Source organism: Eutrigla gurnardus (assembly GCF_963514095.1).
Source record: "Eutrigla gurnardus genome assembly, chromosome: 16".
NCBI lineage: Eukaryota > Metazoa > Chordata > Actinopteri > Perciformes > Triglidae > Eutrigla > Eutrigla gurnardus.
In genome coordinates this window covers 10,597,147-10,622,307 of record NC_139927.1, presented here as the reverse complement: position 1 = coordinate 10,622,307, position 25,161 = coordinate 10,597,147, and the positions used below count along the sequence as shown (strand labels likewise).

At 46.2% G+C, this 25,161-nt stretch overlaps 1 protein-coding gene across 2 annotated transcripts in view; it reads right to left on the bottom strand.

Annotated features, from left to right (window-relative positions):
* eva1aa (eva-1 homolog A, regulator of programmed cell death a) overlaps positions 1-25,161 on the bottom strand; it is a 56,077-nt gene that overhangs the window by 11,508 nt on the left and 19,408 nt on the right. The window contains exon 5 of one of the 2 annotated variants that reach the window (XM_084030825.1): positions 18,704-18,847. In XM_084030825.1, coding sequence (XP_083886951.1) covers positions 18,704-18,847 — 144 coding nt within the window. Of the gene's footprint in view, positions 1-3,783; positions 3,912-18,703; positions 18,848-25,161 lie in introns of those variants that run through there. The other variant, XM_084030826.1, reaches the window with a different exon arrangement.

Here is a 25,161-nt window from a genome sequence, read left to right as displayed (position 1 = left end):
TCTGAGATAAAACAAAAAGGAGTAAGGACTACAAACTGAATGTGTGAAATCATCTTAGGAGGTTGATTTTTACAATTTTCTAGCCATTTTAAAGCCTCATAAATAGCCTTAAATGAGAATTCAACCATTTCACAATGGAGATTAAAGCAAAAAGTGCATTGAGTGTCGGTAGTTGAGTTGAAGAAGCCTCTTGGACGATGTCTTCAAAAATAGGATGCCTATAATTCAGCTTTCAAGACACTCCTGGTGAATTTGTTCCCTGAGGATTTCTGTGTTTATATCCACTCATGTGATATTTTATTCATGCCCATTAGGACTCTCTTCTCCCCCCCGTCCACAAGCCAGGCAAACATGGTTTAAAACGCTGAGTATTAGAAAGAAAATCCAATTGTATTAAATGGACAACATGCACACTTGTTGAGTGGAGACACTGCAGCAGTGTGACCTCTGAGACCGTCTCCGCTCCACGTCGGCCTTCCCAGTAAACACCACAGAAGACTGGATCAGATTAGAAGCCATTGTGCTAAAATGACGCAGGACGCACACCGCAACAAAATAACACGGCAGAGATTGTTTTAGCATCTGTGGATCATTATAAGCTCTATGATTTGATGCACACTATTTATCTTTTTTTGGGGGGGTTAAAACACATAGATGCTTCTGCGTCCTGTCATTGTCAGGTAATTAGACGAGGCCTAAGTTGTACCTTATATCTTCCACTGGGGGAAGGAAAAAACATCATCGGCGCGTAGGAGTTGGCGTGTTGGCGTGGAGAAGTTTTTGTTTTTTCCCCTCCGCGTGCTGACAGGGTGCTGAGCATCACATTAGCGGTCCGGCTTGGACAGAGATAAAGATGGGGAGGTCTGGGAGGGTTGAGTCTGTCATCTGTCTTATCACCACAAGAGCACATGATACATACACACGTGACCCTCGACCTTTTGTCTAGTCTGCTACTTCAACGCCGGACCCCAGACAGGCATTCTTTGATGCTTTTAGACCCCAATACTGTAAAGATAAGCAGCCATTCAAGAACTAAATAAAAAGCCAGTCCCACACCAAACCAAACATGTCCCACCTGAGCAGACTTTTGACAACACTCTACTTCTACTATTATTAGAACCAACGCCGAAAATAGACATTAGTGGGCTTTTAAGAGCTACACAGAGCAGCTGTTTGTGATCGAGAGAGAGAACGGGAGGACAGATGAGAGAAGAACCTCCAGAAACATTTCCTTTCTTTCTCCCCTTTAATGGCGTTGGCTTTCTTGGCACACTGGAGCCCTGAAAACATACAATGTTCTAACCGGGTTTCTCACAAAAACTTGAGATCCCCACGCGGGCTCAAATCTGGTCATCGGTGTATCTATATTTGCCGTTACATCCAACGCGTCTCTTGTCTCGGTCTTAAAACAGCTCGAGCCACAACAGATGCAGAGCGTTCTTTAGAGAGAGAGAGAGAGAGAGAGAGAGAGAGAGAGAGGAGTGATGGGCACAGAGGCTGCTTTTACACCCGTCTTTAAAACAGACACCTGCTGCTGTGGCTGATGGGGGGGCATCAGAGATCCTGCAGGGCTTAGATAATGAAACTGAGCTAACAGAGTTACCACATTACACACTAACTCTCAAGTCACGTGTCAAGCGTGCAGCCAGAGAGCTGCATTTGAGGGTAAAACGCATGTAAAACACTCTTTGCCCCAAAATTCAGCTTCCATCAGGACTTAAGCAAACTAACCCCTTCATTCTAGGACTGTTTGCGACCACGTAGAAACAGTCTACGTGGTCGCAAACGTACTTACATCATATATTGGTTATGCTTCTTCATGCTGAAATCCCCCCCGGTTATTGTGAAAAAGAATATATGCAATACGTCTAGAAGTGAAGCCAATAACAGATTTTGCAGTGAGGCTAAAGGATTGATGGAGGAGCTCCACGCTCCCTTCTGTATCGCTACAATCCTGAATACAGTAACAAATAACTCTCCACCAAACAGGAATTCTTGACGCAGATGAGAAGATCTATATCCTCGATCCCCAGACCCGCCTGTGGTATTTACATTCCAGCTGTGCTGTAAATCTTTCCGGTATCAAACGGCTGTGGAAACCTCCCGACGACGGGCCAACTGCGGCTCGCGGGGTTTCAAAATGCAATTGGATCTGCGATGGTTGTGTCTTTTTTCACATCGGGTTGCAGCACGGGGGTTGGAGGGGGGGATGCAGTGGATTTGACATAAGGCAGAAGCACACGAGCGCACGCTGACACACGGGTCAAAACTCAACACTATTACTCACACACACACATTACACAGGACACCTTTTCAACACATATATCCAACCGCCGAGACAGAAGAAGACAGGAAGTAGAGTGGGAGGGATGGAAAGAGATGGAGGGGACGGAAAACGATCACTTTCCAGGAGGGCGATGCAGACGGATCAGTTTTTAATCAAACCGAGCATTCATGAGTATTATTGCATGGGCCGAAGTATCGCTGAAGGAACACTAATTACACTTGGAAAGGAGAAAGATGAGGGGCAACCAGAAATTTAAAGCAAAAGTTGGCAAGAAATGGTTCGGCATATAACCTCCTGTTCTGTGTGAATTAATTAATTAGATGAGCTTTAGAGTTGCTGGTTGGTGGATATTGTTACATTGGCTTAATGTTAAGTATTTCTTCAAAATCCTGAACTATTCCTTTAAATATCTGCCAATTCATCTATGCTGATGACTAACAACTATATGTTTAAGACCAGTAGGCATTTCATTCTGGGCTATGCCAGCGTTTTGAGGAGCCTGAATTTAGGGTAAAAGATTCTGAGTAACTAATGAATTCATCAGCACTGATCTTTACAGGGCAACTGTCATATAAACCCTGACAGGCAGTTTATTGGAAAAACAAATGGGTACAAATCAAAACGTGGATGAGAAAACATGTGTGATTGTCTCTAACATTTCTAAAGGAGGTCTGAAAAACTCTTTGATCACGCAACAAACCACAAAAAGTTAAAGCAACCTTTTGTTCTGAGCTTGTCACACTATCGTCACATGTAACCTAAGCCATGTTTAAAAGAAGTGGAAATCGACCTCCTCACACTTCTGGGTCGGTTCTTCTCAAAACTCCAGACTACTGTGAGGCTGGCACCGACGACACCAGAACCCTGAGCGTTTTTGGATTGCATGTATAAGTAGCATCCCAAAATCCGTCTGGTTTGGCTACCGAGACCTGGATCCGCAGCGGCCTCGATACACAAACACAACTTGGAGGTCTGGCTTCGCTTTAGCTGACGGACGTCATTATGCACATTGATTAAAAACAAACACGCTGGCAGAGAGACGTCCAGCTTTTTTCAGCGTAGGTCTGGAGGTGGAAAATCCCCAGCTGATGGGATTAGACCGAGAGAACGGAGAGTGAACAAAAAAAGAAAGACACACCGAGACTACATTTAGATGATGGGCAGGAGAGTACCACTTAAACAGTAAGTGAACCGAATGGACCTCCTTCATTGCCACAGAAGTGAAAGAAGGGACAATACTATCAGCATGCTACATACCTGATGAGAGCACACACTATTCCACACTGTTCCATACAAATAAGGGTGAAAAGTGTATCTGTATGACTCCGGAGACAGAAAATCCCATCAGCCACTGAGAATGCTCCACATGAATCAATGATACACAAGTCAGCGGTTCCCACACACTTCACACTTCAATCACATGACATGAACATCAATGACTTTCTCCATTAGGATGGAGGCTAATGATAAAAGTATCCGATAGCACACAAACACACCTCAGAAGTAGCAGAAACCAATGGGTCCGCTGGTGTCATGTTGCAGGCAGGAAACAGATGGCCTGCTGGGAGAATAAAAGAATACTTCCCTCCCTTTTTGACCTCCCTGCATCCCCTCCTTCTATCATCCCTTCATCCCTCGGTTGGAAAGAGAAAGGCGAAGCGTTTGGACGCTAGATGAGCGGGGCTCTGGCTCGAGATCAGAGCCGTGGACTTCTCTGGGAGATTTTTAAATAACAGCCCGGCTTGGCTCTACTGTACTGGGCTAGGCTGGGCGCTCGCAGGCTGCAGGCTATTTAGAGTGAGAATATATTTTTAAGCCTCCGGGGGAAATAACATTCCCCGATCAAGTGCATGCGTTTAACATTAACGCTACAAATATACAGTAAGTGCTACATTACCGATATCTATTGGAGTGAATACTGTGTCATGATAAAAGGTTTATATCAGGTTCTTATATCAGCTAAATTAAACTAGAGCCGGGAGGGGATTAGATTAGCGTAAAGACTGCTAACAGCTAGCCTAGCTGCCTAAAATACATAAAAATATACCTGTCAGCCCCTCCAAATCTCCATAATTAGGCTGCACCTTGTTTGTTAAAGCCATACAAATGTAGAAATGAGCCTGGTTACTTCCTGGTTACTGTAACTGTGTGTAAAACCACATAGAGGACATTGATCCAATCACTGCCCAATGCTATCAAATATCCTGTAACCTCCAAACCCTGGTCTCTATTCCCACATCAGTAGCTATTTGTTGGATGTAAATATAGCCGACACAGCTTGAAGTTGAGACAGCAGTGGGATGCAATTCAGGCCTCAAAAATAATAAAATAAAAAGTTTGTGGTTTATTAGATATCACTTCTACAAATTTACACAACAGCAGATGTTCCCCTGTCAACCAACAGACATCTGAAAAGCTGCCGAACATCTGCAGCTACTCAAAAAAAAAAAAAAACCCACGGCCTGTAAAATCTACAGACATCATTAAGCACGTCTGCTAATTTCTAAAAACCTGAATACGGCGGCGATAAAACGACTAAGTCCAACGCAACCCAAAACACGTGTTTACTGTATATTGAAAGTGTGGGCTACTCGAAAACACATGTTTAGATAGAAAGCCTCTTCATTAAATTGGCGCCCTGTAATCCTGCTGCATAACATTTCAACCTTTATTGGAAGTGGTGGATTTGTTGAGGAGTGTTTGGGCTCCAGACTTCTAATAAGGAGTCAACCAAACCCAAACATAAAACACGTTGAAGATATGAAAGGAGTGCTCTGTCTCTACTCCCAACAGTTAGTTGTCGGCCAAAGCACGCCGGCAACAGTTCGTACATTCAATTCTGATGATACCTTAAAACGTACGTTATAAATATCCCTCCCTCTCTCCGTTTATATCTCCCTCTCTGAGCCAACGACCCTGTTCGTTTTCCCACTATGCCACTAAATCCGCCTTTAAATCAAGTTCTGCAGCCCGTGCAGCACATGTTTCTGGACTCGTAGCGATCGTTGCCTCTCAGAACAAATTGAGTTTAATGGGAGTGAGGCACGGGGGGGAGGGGGGGGGGGGGGGTGCTGTAAAAACACACCACATGCTCCTCCATGCCAGTCCCCTACCAGGAGAACAGCAGCGTTACTTCTTCCACCGAATCCAACGGGAATACGTGCTGGCAGACGCAACGCTCACGCTCACACAGGAAATCACTGGAAAAACACTTCTTAGCGTTTCATTTGAGGCGTTTAGTAATGAAGCGTTATTTTCTTGCACACTTTGTTTTGAAGAAAATGCATTATTATGAGAATTAATCTTAAAAAGGAAACTTATAATTAATCTAAAAAATGAAAACCGTCAAATTCCAGTATGACACCATCCATCCATTTGAGCCACTTCTGGTCCAGAACCAACCTGGCCAGACAAGCTAGTGAGCAAACACACACACACACACACACACACACACACACACACACACACACACACACACACACACACACACACACACACCTCAGCCAAGACGTGAACACACATAGATGGTATGCACCTCAACACTGGTTCTTTTTCTGCTCTGCTGAGGGTCGATGCTCTGGTTTAATTAACTGGACTATACTGTGATGGTTCTTCTAAGGCCACACACACACACACACACACACACACACACACACACACACACACACACACACACACATACACACACACACATACACACACAGCATTTGCATACATGCGTGTGTACCTTCACAGCAGTGTGTGTTTTAGATCCTCGGGCGTTCGCCGCTCTGCTTACTCCCATGTGCATGACCTCGGCCATTTTTTCCCGCCCACCTCGCTGACCTTTTTAAATCTAGCAAGATCCACTGATCCAGGGGAGTTACCCCGACAATCTCACTCGGAGATAAATGACTCCCCACAGCTACGAGGCTTCCTAAAATCCCTCCGTCCAGGACCGGTCTGGGCAACAACACAGACATCAGAGGAGTGATAAAACGTTAAGAACTTTTCAAAGAACTGGCCACAGAGGAAAGGAAGCGTTCTAGTAGAAGGACTACAAAGTGACGGGCTTTGGAAGCAGAGCTACTACGGTTTGTAAAGTCAGCTTGTATAATAATGAGAGTGGGGAAGCCTGGTCACCATGATTGGGGAGTGGAGGAGACATACAGAAGAGAGGGGAAAGGTAGGGCCAAGCCATAGAGATAATGGTATGAGAATGTATAGGTATGACTGAGAAGGTGCTGCTGGTGGTGGGGGGGGAGTATAGGGTGAGATATGGGGGACAGGAACCCCATCTCCCCCTGCAAGCAGCTGCATGCTGGTGCTGAAGAATGCCAGGAAGTCATTTTGCGGGGGGGCACATCTGCTTTGGCTATCAGGAGACCCCCCCCCCCCCCCCCCCCCCCTCTCCTCCCAATACACTTCAAAATGACTTTCTTTAGGGAAAGATTTGTTCTGGAGGGAAGGAAGGAAGGAAGGAAGGAAGGAAGGAAGGAAGGAAGGAAGGAAGGAAGGGAGAGGGATGGAAGGAAGGAAGGAAGAGAGAGGGAGGAAGGAAGGGATGGAAGGAAGGACGGAAGGAAGGAAGGGAGAGGGAGGAAGGAAGGAAGGAAGGGAGAGGGAAGAAGGAAGGGATGGAAGGAAGGAAGGAAGGAAGGAAGGAAGGAAGGAAGGAAGGGAGAGGAAGGAAGGAAGGAAGGAAGAGGGAGGAAGGACAGATGGAAGGAAGGAAGGAAGGAAGGAAGGAAGGAAGGAAGGAAGGAAGGAAGGAAGGAAGGAAGAGGGAGGAAGGAAGGAAAGAAGGAAGGAAGGGAGAGGAAGGAAGGAAGGAAGAGGGAGGAAGGACAGATGGAAGGAAGGAAGGAAGGGAGAGGAGGAAGGAAGGAAGGAAGAGGGAGGAAGGACAGATGGAAGGAAGGAAGAGGGAGGAAGGACAGATGGAAGGAAGGAAGGAAGGAAGGAAGGAAGGAAGGAAGGAAGGAAGGAAGGAAGGAAGGAAGGAAGGAAGGAAGGAGGGCAGAGCAATAGGAAGGAATAAAAAAAGAAAACACCCCTCTAGGAGAGTTAAAGCCATTAGGAATGCATGCTGAGTTTTTAAAACAGAGAACAGAAAAGCGAAGGATAAAAATCAAATCAAGTGTCGGGGGAAAAAAGACGGCTGGATTGGAAAGGAAAGGAGGGCTTTGCTTTGCTGTGAGAGAACCAGGCCAAAGCTTACTGCAGCGCCAGGTTCCATTCAGACTAGACAAAGTAAATAAAACCACTCCATGAAAAAAGAGCAAAGAGGAGCCAAATGGATGGCGGAGAAGAGAGCGCTCCGAGCAGGGAGGTATGAGGCCGCAGCCGGATAGAAGGACGCACTGCTGAGAGAACAAGACAAGTCTGACTTCCTGCACTATTCTGTTTTCACAACTCAGCCTTATCTGATGGTCCGGACGCAGATTTACAGATTGTCACAGCGCTGACAAACACAAAGTCACGAGAAACAGATGACCATTTATCATGCCTACTGCCATCTCAATCTCTCCCTCCATCTCCAGAGGGACGTCCACGCCGCCAATCTGGAATAATAAACAACAAAAAAAAGGGCATCCAGTTAATCAAAACGAGCGCTGGAAACGGGGGCCGGGCATGTTCCTCTTCCTGTGCTGTCAGCCTCTTGGCCCTGCCCTCTCTTCTCGTAACCCAAACCACACACTAATTCATAAATTACAAACAAAGAGTCCCTTGTGGTTCGGGGAGGGAACGGGGCCGGTACTGCACGCCGGCGCTCCAGCGGAACGGCTACGTGTCAATTAGAGGGAGACCTGGCGGACGGGGGGGACGGAGGTGTGGATGCATGAGGACACCGACAGGCCTCGCAACCTCACAGGCAGAAACACGGGGCCGACTGTATATGCATGTTCACAACACACACAAACACACACACACACACCATTTGGAAGCCATCTAAGCAATTTTGTCATTTCGGAGCCCAGGAACTGACTGCGCCATTGTCTGGTGTAATCGGCTCACCGGGTTCCTCCGCTCCCGTTTACGAGGGCTGACGTGCGTTCAGGTGGGAGTTACCGTTTTAAGCTGCCAGTTGTGGCTTCCATGGAAAAACACGTGTTGTGTTACGGGGAGGCGTTCGCTCCGGTTTGTAGCATGTGGATTAAACTCCAAACATGGTTTGAGTTCAGCGTCAGATGACTCCGGCTGCTGCGTTACACTGAGAAGATGAGGATGATTATGCTGCCTCAGCAGGTTCTTACGAGACAATAAACCACATGACAGAATCTTGTCACCTTCATTTACCACATTAAAGAGTCCTAATCCCATGTAACTAAACAGAGATAATATAAAAGGGCAAAGATTCATTAAAATAGTTGTTGCTGGAGATCAATTTGTCGATAAATTGATAGTTGATCAGCAAAAAATTAAGAATTTTGTTAGTTGACTCATCATTTTGTCTGTTTTTCAGGCAATCAGATGCTTTTCTCTGTTTTCTATCATTATCTGAACATCTTTTGGCCTTTTGAGATCACAAACTGACAATCTTTCATCACTATTTGCCATTAGAGCAAACAATGAATTGATCGATCACGAGAACAATCGGCAGGGGGACGGCTAACGAAAGGAGTGAGGTGAGATCTTTCCAGTGACCTTCAGCCTGCCTGAGTAAGCACCAGTGTTTGCATTGTGTGAACGCCTCGCTGCCCTCGTTGGTTTTACTGTATTATGCACCCGGTGGTTTAATTACAGTGGAGTCAAACTCCCGCCAGCAGAGCTGATTCTCTACCAGCAGCTCATTAGAGGGAAAAACCACACTGACGCACACCGAGCAGGAGGATCACTGCTCCTGTTGAAGGCACCGACTCTGATGTTGTCAGGTATCGCTCTAGTCGTGTGTGTGTGTGTGTGTGTGTGTGTGTGTGTGTGTGTGTGTGTGTGTGTGTGTGTGTGTGTGTGTGTGTGCGTGTCTAGCACTGTTGTCTGTATCTAAGTGATCTCACACTGTTGTTACCTCATAGGTCCACACAAGAAACCACAGTTGCCTGTCAGAGTCTAATCCAGTCAGTCAAACCAGGCAAGTCACACACACACACACACACACACACACACACACACACACACACACACACACACACACACACACACACACACGCTCTTCCAAATAATTAACACAAACCCTCACACCATTTTCTCCACTCAAACGTCCTCATCCCCAAACAGCGAGAGCTGAAACAACAAGGACATTCCTGAGGGCGACCCAAGGTGAGGCATTTAAACTCTGCAACAAGCAAAAAGGTAACAAAACAAAAACAGACTTATGACTAAAGATGCAGACGATGTGGATTTTAAGCATTAAAAAATGAAAAACAAGAGGGATGGCGACCCACGTCTCGAATAACACAACAGAGGAGACTTAAGAGCGTGTTTCAGGCAGAAGACGGAGTGACACTTACGCAGACATCGCTGAATGGAAAATCCTCCGACGGTCAAGGCGCTAACTTCTTCTCTGAGCGTGTGTTTGTGTCTGTCTCGTCAAACGCCGCCCCCTCCCTCCTCCTCCTCCTCCTCCTCCTCCTCCTCTCCGTCCCGCCAGGAGAGCTGGGACTAGCTTTGCCCGTAAAAACAAACGCTCACGTGAAAAGTCCACCGTGGGTCCGACTGGAATGAGAGAGCATGGCCCCCCAAAAAAAGGAAAAAAAGCACAAAAAAAACAAAAAAAGGAGAGCCCCTTTAAGAAGGTATGGTCCTTTAAGGTGCCTCCCCCCCCCACCTTTTTTTCAGCCAAACGGAGTAAGAAGAGAGTTTCCTCTTCTTTTCTTCTCCTCATCCAGAGAGAATACGGCTTTTCTAATGCCTCTCCTCTTTTAGTTTCCCTCCTTCCTTCCTGCTCCCAGCGAGAGAAAGTTAAACCCGGCTTTAGACAACTGGAATGTGACAGCAGGAGAGAGCGAGGGAGAGAGAGAGAATGAGGTGGTGAGGGAGGGATCGAGGGAGGGAGAGAGAGAAGCAGGGACATGTAGTGTCCACCTCCACAGCCCACTGCTGTGTGAGTGAGCAGTCACAGAGAGGTAGGAAGGGGAGGGAAGGAGCGGGGGAAAGGGGAGGAGGGGGCTATGAGGGTATGCATGAGAGAGTGTGTGAGAGGGAGAGAGAGAGAGGGAGGAAATGACCTGAGAATTTCATTGAGCTCAGACTGGAGATGTGGGACTGGAGTGTCAGAGCTGGAACATGATGCTCCTGCATGGCTGCATGGAAGGGAGCCTGCACAGTAAGGATGCCCGACTTACTGCCAGACAATTTCAATCCGTCAGAGGTTTTTTTCCACACGGTTTACAACGAGGGACCTGCCCCTTTAATACCTCTCGTTAAATTAGGTCATTTTGGGCAGTGTTGCACGTCAATGTGTACATACTCCATTAAAAGGTTATTTATTGTTGGGATGTGAATGTGGCGATAGGAAGTTGGATCGATCAACCGGCTCGTTGAATGTTGGGTTTTGCATCCTGGTGCGCCGATGAAATCTAACTCAAACAGGGACTCACAGGGAAGTGAATAATCGCGTTGACGGAACACCAATCAAATCATTCCGATTCACTTAACTGTGTTACTTATTAAGGAAACCAGATATGTGTGTTTTAACAAGCTGTTAAAATGAGATGAGAATGTGCCGTTTACTATGTGTTTTCTAATATAAAGACCCCCCCGGCCACTGTTCAGGATATGTCATTGTAGATAAACAGACTTTGGGACCCATAGTTACCCAGAACATTGTTGCCTGCATGGACCCACAGAGATGTCTAAATGTATCCTGCAGAACTAGAGTTCTGGCTCCAGATTCCCTGGGAAATTCTCCCCTTGTTTCCCACCCCTGAGACTGCCCCTCCACTAATTCTCCCCTCTCTCTTCCTCTCCCTCCGTCCACCGCAGGAGGAAAACTGAAACCAGCCACAGACTGGAAAGCATTAGTCTAGCCCCCCGCCGCCCCCCCACACACACACACACACACTCAACACACTACATACAAACGAAAACAAGAACGACGGATCACAAAAGCCGAGCGCGTCGGGAGCGCGGAGTGACACGAAAAACAGTAGTGTACACGGTTTACGACTTTGTGAAGCCGACAAAGTTGGCAGCGAGTTCTCGTCCAGAGCTCTGCTTATTTTGCAGTTTCCAGCCCAACAAAGAGGCAGTTGCTCATTTGGGAAAACAGACCAAGTTAAAAAACCCACAGGAGGGGGGTTGGATGTTTGTCTGTGCAGGGTTTGTGTGTTGGGTTTGTGCGTGTACTGTACAATGTGCTTGTGCGTCGGTATGTTTGTACATGTGTTTGTGTGCAGACATGTGACTGCGTGGACGTTAACTTGACTCCTATTATGCTGCGTTTCTAAAGCAGACAAACAGCCCAAAGCCAAACGCAGAACATTCCTCCCCTCTGGAAAGCGCCTGCTATGTTTGGAGCTGGAAGCGTGACAGGGACATAAGTGGCTTGAACTTGCGGCGGCGGGAGCGACAGACCCCAAAAATGATCAGCAGAGAGGCCGTAGTTCGCCGGTACTCACACAGACCGGCGCTAATGAGACATTCGAACGCTGATAACGGGGCCGCGGAGGCCAGCTAGGAGTGAGCGGTCAGTATTGAGCTGGCAGGAGGAGAGATATGGACGATTATCTGCAACGTGACGAGGCGGCGTGCACCATGATGATACAGGAAGCTGAAGCAGGATTTCTATAGAAAATCAAATGATCAGTGATGAGCTCAACAATACTAATCTCCACATTCTAGGAGCAATCACAGTAATGATGTCAACTAATACATCAGACGCTGCACAGGCAGTTTAGGAGGTCTTTGTCCAAGACTGAGACAAAAAAGTGATCCTGAGACCGGCACAACACTGAAATCTCCTTCTGGATAATGTGGACCGCTATGACATGGTCTTCCTCATCAGGTCGCCAAAGACAATAAGCAAACTTAGTATTCAAATTATTTACTCCAGTACAAGAAGCACTACTACATTAAAAAAAAGAATCCATAACAAGTAAACCTTGTGAAAGACAAAACAAGTATCAAAAGTAAAAGTACTCGTCATGCACAAAACATTTGAGTATTAGAATATTGTGTCATCAGTACTCATACACAAATGTTTAATCAAGCATGTTATGTTATGATACCGGTATGTACTTTTGTGAAGTAACTATACCTGTTGAATAAATGAAGTGGAGTAAAAAGTACATCAAATAGAAACAATGACGTAAAGTAAAGTATCTCCACTTTGTACTTGAGTAAATGTACTTAGCGGTCCTGATTGATTGAACCACTGAAACGTCCCACAGCTGAAACATGATATCACTGCTCAGGTTTTATCTGCCGTTGCAGGTGATGATGCACATTTTTGACGTTCATCAATGGAGCTCATGAGGCCGTTTAACGCCACAAAAGGTTAGAAGTGAGTCAATCCCACTGAAGTCTTATCCTCCAGTATCACAGTCACCTGCGTTATCTGTCTGTATCAGCTCTCTGATGTCACTTCCCCGTGTTTACTAAGCAGCCTGCAGATAGTGGAGGCGAGTTGTCTGGCTGGCACACAGTCTACTTTCTGTTTCCAGCTTTACTATTTTCATTAAAAGGGACTTTTAAAGTTCACTAACAGGCAGAATGGTTAAGAATCAGGGGTGAGGAGTTATAATTAAATCTCTTTACTGTGGCAATCCGCCATTTCGTTTTGCTGGAGTTTCATTTTGGAAGATTTGCTAGATTCTTTACCGCATCGCTAACAATAAGAAGTTATAAAAGCTTCACAAGGAACTCTTTTTCTTGTATTAGAGAAACTGCGGTCTTTAATTCTGAGTAATTAAGTAATTAAACACATTTCGTTGTATAAAGAAACAACTTTAAATTATTAGATTCTAATGAAACAAATACAATGATGTGTTTTAGTAAATATATACTACCTGTAATGGTTGTGATATATATGAGGAGGTTCAGCGGATTGCTCAAAGGCACTATGGACATAGCACTAAATTATTTATTATAACCCAAACTCATGTTTCCTCAGATAGACAGGGACTTCCAGTTGTAACCTAGAGGTGGTGGACAGAAAGACAGAAGAGAAACAAGGAAGTCAGATGAGATGAAAGGTGTGTGTGTGTGTGTGTGTGTGTGTGTGTGTGTGTGTGTGTGTGTGTGTGTGTGAGACATGGACAAGGAAATGGAGAACATTGAAGGGGACAGAGTGAGGCCTGTGTGAAAGAAAGCAAAGGAAAAAGGGGAAATCAGTGAAGCTGTGAGGACTTAAAAGGGAATTTAACACCTTGTCCACTTTGCTCGAGATGCATTTTAATCAGATTAAACTTCTTACAGCCTTCGGGGTCAGCGACCACATCGGCGGGGCATTAGCAGGTTTGGAGTGTGTGACCGCGCTTGCATGTGGCGACGCGTTGCTTGTGTGCACCAAACGGTCCAGCAGATACCAGACGTCAGCTGACTGAACATGCTGGCAAAACACAGTCCCCACAACGCCCTGGCGTCAGCAAATCACCACGGCGACGGTGCTTTCCCGCCAAAAAAAACACTCCCTCCGTACTCGCCCTGTTCCGGGGGGGAACCGCACCCTCCGGTGGCTTCATCCTTTCAGCCAGTTACTTCAGAGATGATGCCGCACTGTAACAATCAAACGCAATGCCTTTTATGGGCATTGGCTGAACCAACCATTTACCAGTCTTAATGCAACACACACACGGGTCAGCCGAGGTCACGTGCTGTGAGTTTTCTCGCAGCAGTGTTCCTGAGAGTGCCAGCTGCGGCTGTTATTGCGGGGTTTTCTGCAGAGTCAGGTTTGTGTTACGAGGCTGGGGAGTGTTCAGAGGGGCCACTTCATTCCTTTCTGCTTGCCTCTTCGCTCAAATCCGACGCACCACGGATCACGCTCGGGTCAAAGACCAAACACGTCTGCTGCGGTTCTTGGGTTGTTTTACCCCGATGAAACACCCAACGGGGATGATGCTACGACAGCCAGAATCCCCTGACGTTACTGCCAAAGTCTTCGAGGGTACAGGGGTATCTACAGCCTCATTTTTTCCTTCATTTCTGGGTTTCTAACAAGGTATATCTTCAACCCATTACACTAAAACGGGCTTGGGTTCCTTCTGTGTGGAGTTTGCATGTTCTCCCCGTGTAAGCGTGGTTCTCTCCGGGTTCTCCGGCTTCCTCCCGCAGTCCAAAGACATGCAGGATGGGGATAGGTTGATTGATGACTCTAAATTGCCCGTAGGTGTGAATGTGAGCGTGAATGGTTGTTTGTCTCTACATGTCGGCCCTGCGATAGACTGGCGTCCTGTCCAGGGTGAACCCTGCCTTGTGTCGGCTGGGATTGGCTCCAGCCCCCCCCCGTGACCCTGAATACAGGATAAGCGGTAGACGATGGATGGATTTGTATCCAGTTCATTTTTCTGGTCTTGAAAGGGTTTTAGGGCCCATTGACAGACGTCACCAACTTGAGACATACCTGAAAATATGTGAACTGTGTGCGCAAACCTACGTATGCAGCAGCAGCAGCAGCAGCAGCAGCAGCAGCAGCAGCAGCAGCAGCAGCAGCAGCAGCAGCAGCAGCAGCAGCAGCAGCCTGCCTTCCTGCCTGCAGCCTCTCACAATTGGGCCAAAATAAACATCTTCCCCACAGTCTCCTCCGCTGAAATGCCATGAGTGTGTGCCCTGCAGTCGGAGGAGCGTGTGGCTTGCAGCGGTCGCACGTGTAACTCGAGCATCTTTGTGCACGTCCACATGTGTGTATGCATCGGTGCGTATGTCTGCATTACCAATTGGGATAACCCAAACCCCCGAGATTCAGAATTACATCTTCATCTCTCCGCACGGAGGCTGCCGGAGCCTCCGCTACTCGGATCGTGTCCAATACAAACACCAGTAGCACAAGTTCAGTGAGCACAGCTCTGTCAGGCACTGCCGTTTAGTTAGACCCTGCAGGAGCAGATCTGTTAAAGGAAAAGACTACGGAAATATTAAACAATTGGTGAAAAAAAATGTCCTTCCTCTGTATTATTTTATTAAATTACATGAAGACACAACTCCTATTCTAATTAATTCAACGGGATTTATTTTTCTGTGTAATTTGAAATTGCAAGCATGTTTTCATAAATGTGTTGAGAGTAAACATTTCCATGACTGGCCTGTGGATTTGGTTATTACACACATATTGTTGGTAGGTTATTACAATTTTAAATTAGTTTAATTGCCATTGCTAACAATTTCGACTCCATAAAATCATGCATCTGCATCTGGTTGTCAACTTTTGTCATCTGCTTTCCCGGGGTCAAGAAATATGAACAAAAAAATCCTTAACAGTTCTCAGAAATAAAAATGTAAATGTGAACATCTATGTCTTCATGACAAACAGAAAAAAAAGATTGCATCATGTGACCAGAAGTTACAGAAAGGCTCACATAGGCTCAGCCTGTAAGCAGAACATCTAAGCTGCATAGCTTTGTTTTTGCATCTGCTCCAAAAGCCCTAGAAGTGGCAGCAGTCCATACATGAAAACACATATTGGATATTAATGGACTCATTATACTTTCATTCTGATTTTTTTTTTTAAAGATCTGATTTCCATTTTGAGGTTTCAACTCCAGGGTTGGAAATGCCTGAGTGGGCTGTTCCACCGAGCCACCCTCCTCCAAACTCAGACCCCCATGTTAACCAGCTAAGTACCGCAAATTAATCCATTTCCTCCTCCGAAATTAGACCTGTTCATTAAGCTTGCCATAACCTTTTATCCCTCTCAAAGTCGGTCCTGCGTGGTTCAAACGAGGCTGTGTGGCTTGTTCAGGGTGATCCATTACACCGCGGTGAACACTCTTGAGGGGGGAAGTTTAGGAGGGAGGCCTTGATATAAAGTCTGAAGCTTTAATACGCCTCGAAGGAGGGGAAAGAAGTGTAAGGAGGCCTGTGTGGGACTGGATCTCAGGCTGTATCTCCTCAGGCAAGGACGGAGGAAGGATGAGGCCGTGGAGGCCAGAGGACAGGCCTCAGAGGTCTGGTCCAGCAAGCTGTATAAATAGGACACTTCCTACACGTGATGCTTACGCTCCTATACATCAGCCAGATCTGATACTTTATCATTAATTTTCATCCCCGCAGCTCTAAACAGGCATAGATCAAACCACGACCAAGTAGCACAACATGACGAGAAAGGAACTTCAAAAGAGGTCATATTGAAACCCTGTTTCTTTTTAAAGAAAGTGCCCCGAGCAGGCTCATTCATCAACTTCCAACAGTTGCAGCGACATTTAGGCTAGACGGAACTCATTACTCCAAACATGTCTTAAACTTCATCTTGTTAAAACACAGAGATGCAAAATATCTAGAGGCGTGATCGTCCTTTTTTTTTTTTTTTTTTTGACAAACAAACAAGCTGGAGGTACTTCCTCCAGGGGGAGCGGGTGAAAATGAGGCCTGACATCGGCGGCTGTGCGGAGTGTGTGTGATCTGCCGGGAGACCGATGGCAGGTTCCGGACCATTTGCTGCTGTGTTATTGCTCAGGAGCAAGTCCGCCCCCGGGGGCCGTGCGTGGAAGAAGCCGGGGCTCGGAGGGGACGACGGCTTTATAAATCACTGGCAAGCCGAGGCCGACTGCGAGTCCATAATGACCATCAAACATCTACTGGAACACCAACCCAGACACATACTCTTGCACAAATACACACTCATAAAAACAAACCAAAAAAACCCTGCTTTTTCCTAAATTATTTATTCTTGGCACTTAGTAAAAGCTCCTAAAATAGCACTTAGACAGGGGCAGTAAAGACTGTCACACCTCCTTCAGACATTGTTGTTCATGCTAGTGGTACGGAGGCTCTCACACACACACACACACACACACACACACACACAAGTTCACCTCATGGATATTAGAAGAAAACAAAATCATATTTTGCGAAGAAAAAAAAAATCTTACTCCAAAATACCACAATCACTTTGTGCAACACACACACACACACACACACACACACACACACACAAATGCAACCAATCATGTGCAGACAGACATCCTCCGTCCCCTACTCCGACATAAATGGGGTCAATCCCATACACACCCGACCACCAATGAAAAGGATCCCCCCCAAAATTACCACTTTGCCGGAGCCTGGGGCGACCGCTGCCTTCACGTCTGCAGCAGCGAGACTGATTTACTCACGTTCACTCCTCTCCACTCCCGCCGCAGAAAACATAATCCCCCCCCCCTCCTCACAGACAGCACATTGTTGAACATTTACACCAACCCTCATCCCCCTGCATACCTCACACGTTTACTGACCCGGCACGGCGGCAGAGCTGTTTGGAGAGCACGCCGCGTTATCGGTGCCAGATAAGGGAGGTCAGTCGGAGCTAAACGACTCCAGGAACACAGCTGAGGAGTCTCTGTGTTTGATTGGGGCTTTTTTTTTTTGTTGCCGAGATAAAGAATGGATGGATTCTTGGACAACGATCATCTGACAAACACACAGCAATGCTGAGACTCAGAGTGGTGGATCTTTAAAATTACACCATAAAAGAGCCATAAAGTGTGAACAGAACTTGAGAATTAGAATTCAACGTGTGTGAAAATTCAAGCATTGTAAAGAGCTGTGGAAATACAGTGGGATATCCAACCCACACACATTGGTTTGATGAATATATAGTCTTAGTAGTGATTTTCAGAACTCAAAAATCAAAACCTCACAGTCTGATTCCCGGTCTATGTGAGAGGTTCCAGGCCCGTGGTGCTGATTGATCAATTCCTGGTGCTGGAGGCATCTGGATAGTGTGTGTGTGTGTGTGTGTGTGTGTGTGTGTGTGTGTGTGTGTGTGTGTGTGTGTGTGTGTGTGTGTGTGTGTGTGTGTGTGTGTGTCTCCAAGCGTGTGGTTAATGAATTACAGTCTTGACAGGTCAGGATTAGCCCAGGGGTGGAGAACAGATAAAAAGGAAGACCATCATTCTCTAGATGAAAAAGTCAAAACAGAAGATACAGCGCCAACGTTTTTTTTCTTAACTACATTTTTTAGAGAAACATGGAAAAGACATTTCGAACTTAATGTTTGAGCTCCGTCTTACTAAAGAAACGGCTTCACTCGTCGAAAAAAACAAAGTGCAGGATTCATTTATAGTCTAAAAGTGATTATGACCCTTAATGACTAAGTAAATACAAAAGCACTTCAAGTCATTAATATTAGTATCTATGGCAACATTACCACGGAGGGCACCACAGTACCATATAGAGAAGTATGCACCCAACGACACAATCATCGTACCTTCAAAACTCACTTTAAGAGCTTAGTAGTGCTGAAATTAAAAAGCTTAAACGTCATAGACAAGCAGACCAGTGAGTGGACATCGCCCCCTGGTGGCTGGAAAATGAAACCCTCAGCAGAGGTGTATGTTGACTCACCACAGGTGTAGATGACACTGAGGTACTTCCTGGTGCCGGAGTAACACGGGTCTCCAAAGTCTCTGGAGGAGGCTCGGACCAGGCAGCTCTTCTTGCCCTGGCAGCGGGAGGTCAGAACCTGCAGGGCCACAGACGACTGGCAGTCTGACAGAAACAGGGAGGGGAGGAAGTGCTGGATTATTATTAGACATCCTGACTGATGAAATAATACAGTTGACCTGATTAGACATTTTACTCAAGTTTGCTGTTATTGCTTCTAAACCTTTCCCGAAGACTGTATTTTAAAGGTCCATATATCAATTCTTAGGAAGGAAATGTCTAATGGAGTTTGTTTTATTATTAACAATTCAATTAAAATAATCTGCAAATTAATCAATAATGCAAATAATTGTTCTCCGTATGAGGAAAGATAGTGAAGCCTCTTTCATTCAAAGACTTTTAGCTCAGTTTACAAAACTAACTATTGTCTGTCTGAGTTGTAAATTACAGCTACGGAATGTTTCATTGAAAATTTAATTTCCAGCAAAATAAAAAGAAAGATTAATGAATTATTGACTGAGATTCAGCTGTTCTTTGAAGTAAATGTCTCTAAATCACCAGCTGCTTATGAATTCCACGCGACTATTTAACTCTATTTGTTCCTTGTTCTTTCTTCAAAACATCAAATTAACGAGTCACTGCGTGCACTGTGTGCCACATAATTGGTGCCAAATCAAATAGTTCTGCTATTAAGAAATGACATTACGAGACCGGTATTTCATTCCAGCACAAAACATTCATCTTATTTTATTAGCTGGTTTGAAAAGAACAGAAAATACATTGAAACAAGCCAGACTTTTGGTCATTTATCAACAATACCTGCTAATTACATGTTTACAATGCTTTGCCAGAAACACTTTTATTCTTATGAAAAATAAGCTGAATGTTCATAAAAACCTTATAGGCTACTACCTCGCTGCAGAGTGTTTGATTGATACGTAGCACTTGGCCACAAAGTAGTACACACAAAAGGACTACATGAGTCTGTCAGCAACACACACACACACACACACACACACACACACATACACACATACACACACACACACACACACACACACACACACACACACACACACACACACACACACACACACACACACACACACACACACACACACACACACACACACACGCAGGGGATATCTCACACACTCCTTCCCGTAAAGGCCTCCTGAGAAGCCTCATCAGACTCACATAGAAACCTTACTGGGGCCTCATATTGTCTAAAGGATACTTGATCCAACGTGTGTGTGTGTGTGTGTGTGTGAGAGAGAGAGAGAGAGAGAGAGAGAGAGAGAGAGGGAGAGTGTTTGTGTATGGACTCCAGACAGAGTAATAGACGTGGCTCTCATACATCATCCCTAAGCACCCTGCAGCTCCTCCAGACCCTCTCATCCTCCGGGGGAGCGTGGACAGACAGATGAGGTCCTTCCGTTTCCTTTCCCCCCCAGTTCTCACTTCCTTCCTCTCTCACATTAATAACGCGACTACAGGAGATGATATATGTTGTGAGCTCATATACTGTAGCGGCAGGTTTGCACGCCCATGTTTTAAAGTGGGGCTACAACATCACCTGATCATTATTCTTTTGATTAATCAATACAGAATTTTTGGGGTAGAAAACATCAGAAAACTGGGGAAACGGTGAGTGCCAAAAGGAATGATATCAAACCAGAGAAAAGTAGCACATGTTAACATTTGAAAAGCAGGAAAGAGCTATTTTATGTCAGAGGACTGTGGGGCGGTATGATTATGGTTAAAATAGAAAAGATGAAAAAATAGATCGATAAGATAATAGATAGATAAAAATCTACTAAAGTAGAACTGTGGCTGTGCTGTTCCAACTTGTAGAATGGCCCTCACTTAGTGGAATCAGTGTTTTATGTTCTACCACCTGTTCTAGGTGTGAGGAGCGCTAATAAAGTGGGAAGAACCTCCCAGTGAATCTTGTGGGAATGTGGATGGTTCCACACAGATGCCTCCCACAGGCCCCCACGGTCCACCTAACCCCTAAAAACAACAAGGGGAAGAGGAGCCTTTGAAAGTGGCCCTCGCACTGTCTGCCCGGGTGGGCCCCAAAGAGAGAGAGAGAGAGAGAGAGAGAGATCAGACATGTAGAGGGAACAGCCAGGTTATGGCTTGGCTCACACGTCAACAGGCCACAATGAATTATGGGTCCGGGTCAAAGGGCAAATGTCCCGGTCAGGAAGTGAAAGAGGGCAATCCAGTGGTCATGCACAGCGTCGACATCGGGGATTCATTGATTGGTCCAAAACCTGCGCAGTCCCGTCTTATTGGATTACAACCGACACAATCAAGGGCCGCGCTTTATTTACCCTGATAACGATCGTGTCTGCGGTGAAACCGGATCAAAGTCTACGTGGAAAAAGCTTCTTAAGAATGTGAACCCCTGAACCAACGTGGATGCGGGGCAGTAGAAGCAACCGGACGCTTCCATGCCGACACAGCAGGACGTAGTGAGGGGGGAAGCCTGTGGGAAACCGGGGAGCATCACACCTCAAAGGTTAGACCGCTCCCATGTCTGAAACCTGCATCAGTTTTGGGATGCACACATTATTTCATAACAAAATAATATGACTCTTATTTGAAGAGTCCAACAGAGTTGATCATTCCTCCTTCTATCTCCCTGTTAACTTTGTCACAGTGACTTCTGTCTGCATATCACAGATGCTGCAACGCAGTGACCTCCTGGTCGGGGGCCCGCCGTGCTTTAATTTGCTCTCCCTCTCTCTCTTTTCCTTCCCAGAGGGCTCGTCTGAGCCGGCGCGCCACGCTAAGAAAACGCTCCTCTCCGAAGAGCGAGTCCACTGACAGACAGGACCCATTAGCTGCAGCTTTGATTCCCTGACTGGGTGATTAGTTGAGCAGGGGGCCCACGGAGGAGGAGGGGGGGGGGGTTCAAAGACAGATAAAGACTTCTAGAGACAAGAGGATGGAGACGCACACACATTTATTCTTTGTCCACTGGCTCTACATGCTTATATGTGCAGACACACACACACACTTCTGTGCAGTTTTAAAAGAGCATTCCTCAGGATCTGACCTCCTCTGACTCTCATTAGGGGCTTTAATACAGACGGACAAGCATACAGTTCTCTCTCTCTGAATAAAAGCCCTGATACCTCTAACCTTTACCCTCAACCACCTCCAAGCATGTGCACCCACCCTCTGTCCTCCACAAGCCCAACAAGGAGACACACACACACACACACACGCACACACACACACACAGACACACACACACACACGTATCGTTTTACAAAGCAACAGCGTAACAATAATATCATCAAATATTCGCCATTGGAGTGCTTTCACATGCACCTCTAAAAAAAAATCCCCCCACCCGACACACACACACACCTTTCCTGGAATTTCCAAGATGCTAGGCGGACAAAAAGCACTCGTCTTCTACTCCGACTGACATACGTATCATTTCATAGGGAGGGTTAAGTCATTGTTGTGGGATTAAAAGTCTTTGTGATAGAAAAGTGACATGCACACGCCACGTGCTTTCTGTGAATGCCATTAATGACTTTGAGGCCTCTCTCTCTCTCTCTCTCTCTCTCACACACACACACACACACACACACACACACACACACACACACACACGGTTATATTTCCACACACACAGCCTCCCACGCACGCTTGCAGAGAGCTCTCTTCAGCTGCGTTTGTAAGTCGATAGCAGGTTATTTCTCGAGTCGGAGGAACTTGGTAGGAAAACAGTGTGTGACCACTGACATGTTCAAATAATCAAGAGACCCCTTTGCTATAAACCTCGCATGAACCTGTCCATCCTGGAGAAAATAAGCAGACTGATGTTCTTGGTAGCCGGAATCTAAACGTCTAGGGGGGAAAAACAGACCACGCCCAACAATACAAAGACTGAAATGCATCAACTACCGCTACAGCTGGGATATGGAACAGGTTCACAGATTCTGGTTTCACAGAACCGACTGTGCTTTATCTAATCTGATTCGCAAAAGAAAAACGCCAACATCCTGCTACGTGCGTGCATTAAAGTGAGAGAGAACTGCAGATAGAGTTACAGTGAACCAACAACTGGAACCGAACGCTTGAAAGCGAAGTGTTAAATCTGACCTGCAGCTGTGCGTGCTCGGCTTTTAAAAGCCACCGGGATCACATGAGACACTGACCGGCCCGTGGGCCGCGTTCCAAGCACATGCTCAAAAGTGAAAGCGCAGTGGCCTTCCAGAAGAAAAAAAAAAAAAAAAGACGAAGCAGGTCTGAGACCCTTCATGCCAAGCATGGGGGGCTATTTAGATGTCAAGAGGTGTGTGTGATGGTAATGGGGCAGATGAGAGAGGAGGGCTGAAGCAGGCCCCTTTGCTTTGAGGATTCTCCATCGCCGCCAAGACCTGTCCACCTCCACCACTCCCACCCCCACCCCAAAACCAAGGAGCAGACTAGATCAAAGGGGTCTTACTACACGCCTTCGTACGCGCTTGTTTTTGACTTTGGATTCCACAAGCAACCAGACAGCAGCTCTTTGTGGGGGTAAGACAAGCTAAATAGGGATTGTTGACTGAAAACTGCAAAAAAAAAAAAGAAAACACGTAAACTTTGCAACCGTAAGGATGGACCAGAAACAGAAGCTGTGTGATCACCTGGGTAGGTGCAGCCGGCTGTGTGAGATTAGCCATTGAGCCGTCTCACACCTCAGGCAGCGGTGTGGTTTAGGAGATTACAATAACCTCCCTTCTGGGCACATTCAAACACAAGTTAGAAAGAGACATGAAAAACAAAATAGGAACAAAACAAACCTGTGCACAATGCCACCGCCGAGCCCCGAGATTATTCAGACACGCAAGGGAGGGAGCACACATGCCACCCTCACCTCGGAGGGGGGGAGGGGGGGATAAAAGCATTTTAACATAATCAACTATGTGGGTCTGAGCTGTCACTCAAGACACCCGCACTTCCTGCTGCTGGTGACACGGGAGCCACATCAAAGACGGGGCTGATGGGGGAAATCCCACTACGGCACCGCTCGACTGTCTGGGACAGCCTGAGGAGGCGTTTGTGGGTGGTTGGAGTGTGTGTGTGTGTGTGTGTGTGTATATATATATATATATATATATATGAGAGAGAGGGGCAGAAATACAAGCTGTTTAAGAGGTGAACAGGAACAGCATGAGGTTTAGTGTCCAGTTCATGTGACAGTAAACACTTCTCCTCTGCTCTAATCTGGCCCTTTGTGCGACTGTAACAGAGTCCATTTTCCCGTCAATGCCGGGAGAACCAGGCTACTGTATTTAATCCCGCGTGTGAAACCAGATATCAGGCCAGCCCCGTCTCACCTACCTGTCGCACATTCCTGGTCCACCTGCATGCAAGAGGACCAGGGGGCCGAGGCTGCTCCATGCTCGTATAGTACACAATAACACAATGTCATTCTTTATATCGGTCTCTGATTACCCGGTGACTGATGCCTGTGTCAGCCTTTCAACCCCCGACCTGTCACCTCTGGCCACACACACACACACACACACACACACACACACACACACACACACGGCTACTTATTTACAAGCACAAACATCCGTGTGCATTTCATCCTACATGTTAGCATGAGCAGCCAAAAGCAAAAATAAACCCGCAGCGCAGCAGAGAAGCCGCGGTACCTCTGGTTCTACTAATACTTGTCATGGATCCAAGCTTAGAGTCATTAACATTCCCCTAAACAAGGGGCGAAGGGTACATCTGGATATCCCACGCACACACACACACGCATACTTGGAGGGAATTCAATACTGTCCCTTTTCCACGGGCCAAGCTCTGCTTTGGATGACGAAGACACCTGATCTACATTCCACTCCCGATTCCCCTGGCGATGTGTGCGTGCATGTTTGTCTGCGTCGACCTGAAGCGTTGTTGGTTTCGTGTCTCTCGCAGAGTGACAACGTGCTAAATAGTGACCTGTATCTGAAAAGTTAAATGAGTAATCGCAGTGGATCGGTGTAAACAGTCCGAGAGCGAGGATGGGAGTGGCGGGCCAGTGTTTGCTCAAGAGCCTCCGAGGCAAAGACGCTGTAGAGGAAATTACAAAACCTTATCAGACGACGAGAGGATCTCAAGGAAATATCTCTCCTCCCGCAGTCAAAGAAAATTAAAGGAGCGATAACAGGAGTTATGAGCCTGGCGGTGTTTGTAGTTCTCTTTATTGTTCGGAGGTGCATCGAGTCCTGACGTGTAAAGCTCATCAATAAAACAAAATGTTTTCCATCTGCTGGATGCATGATGACGCCTGGTATGTTAGCTCAAAATGAAAGGAATCACAGCCCAGAGTGACCTGGAGATCCACTCTCCCAAAGCATTAACATGTATAAGAGCATTAGCAGGACAAGGACACTCTTTTTAACATCATGCAA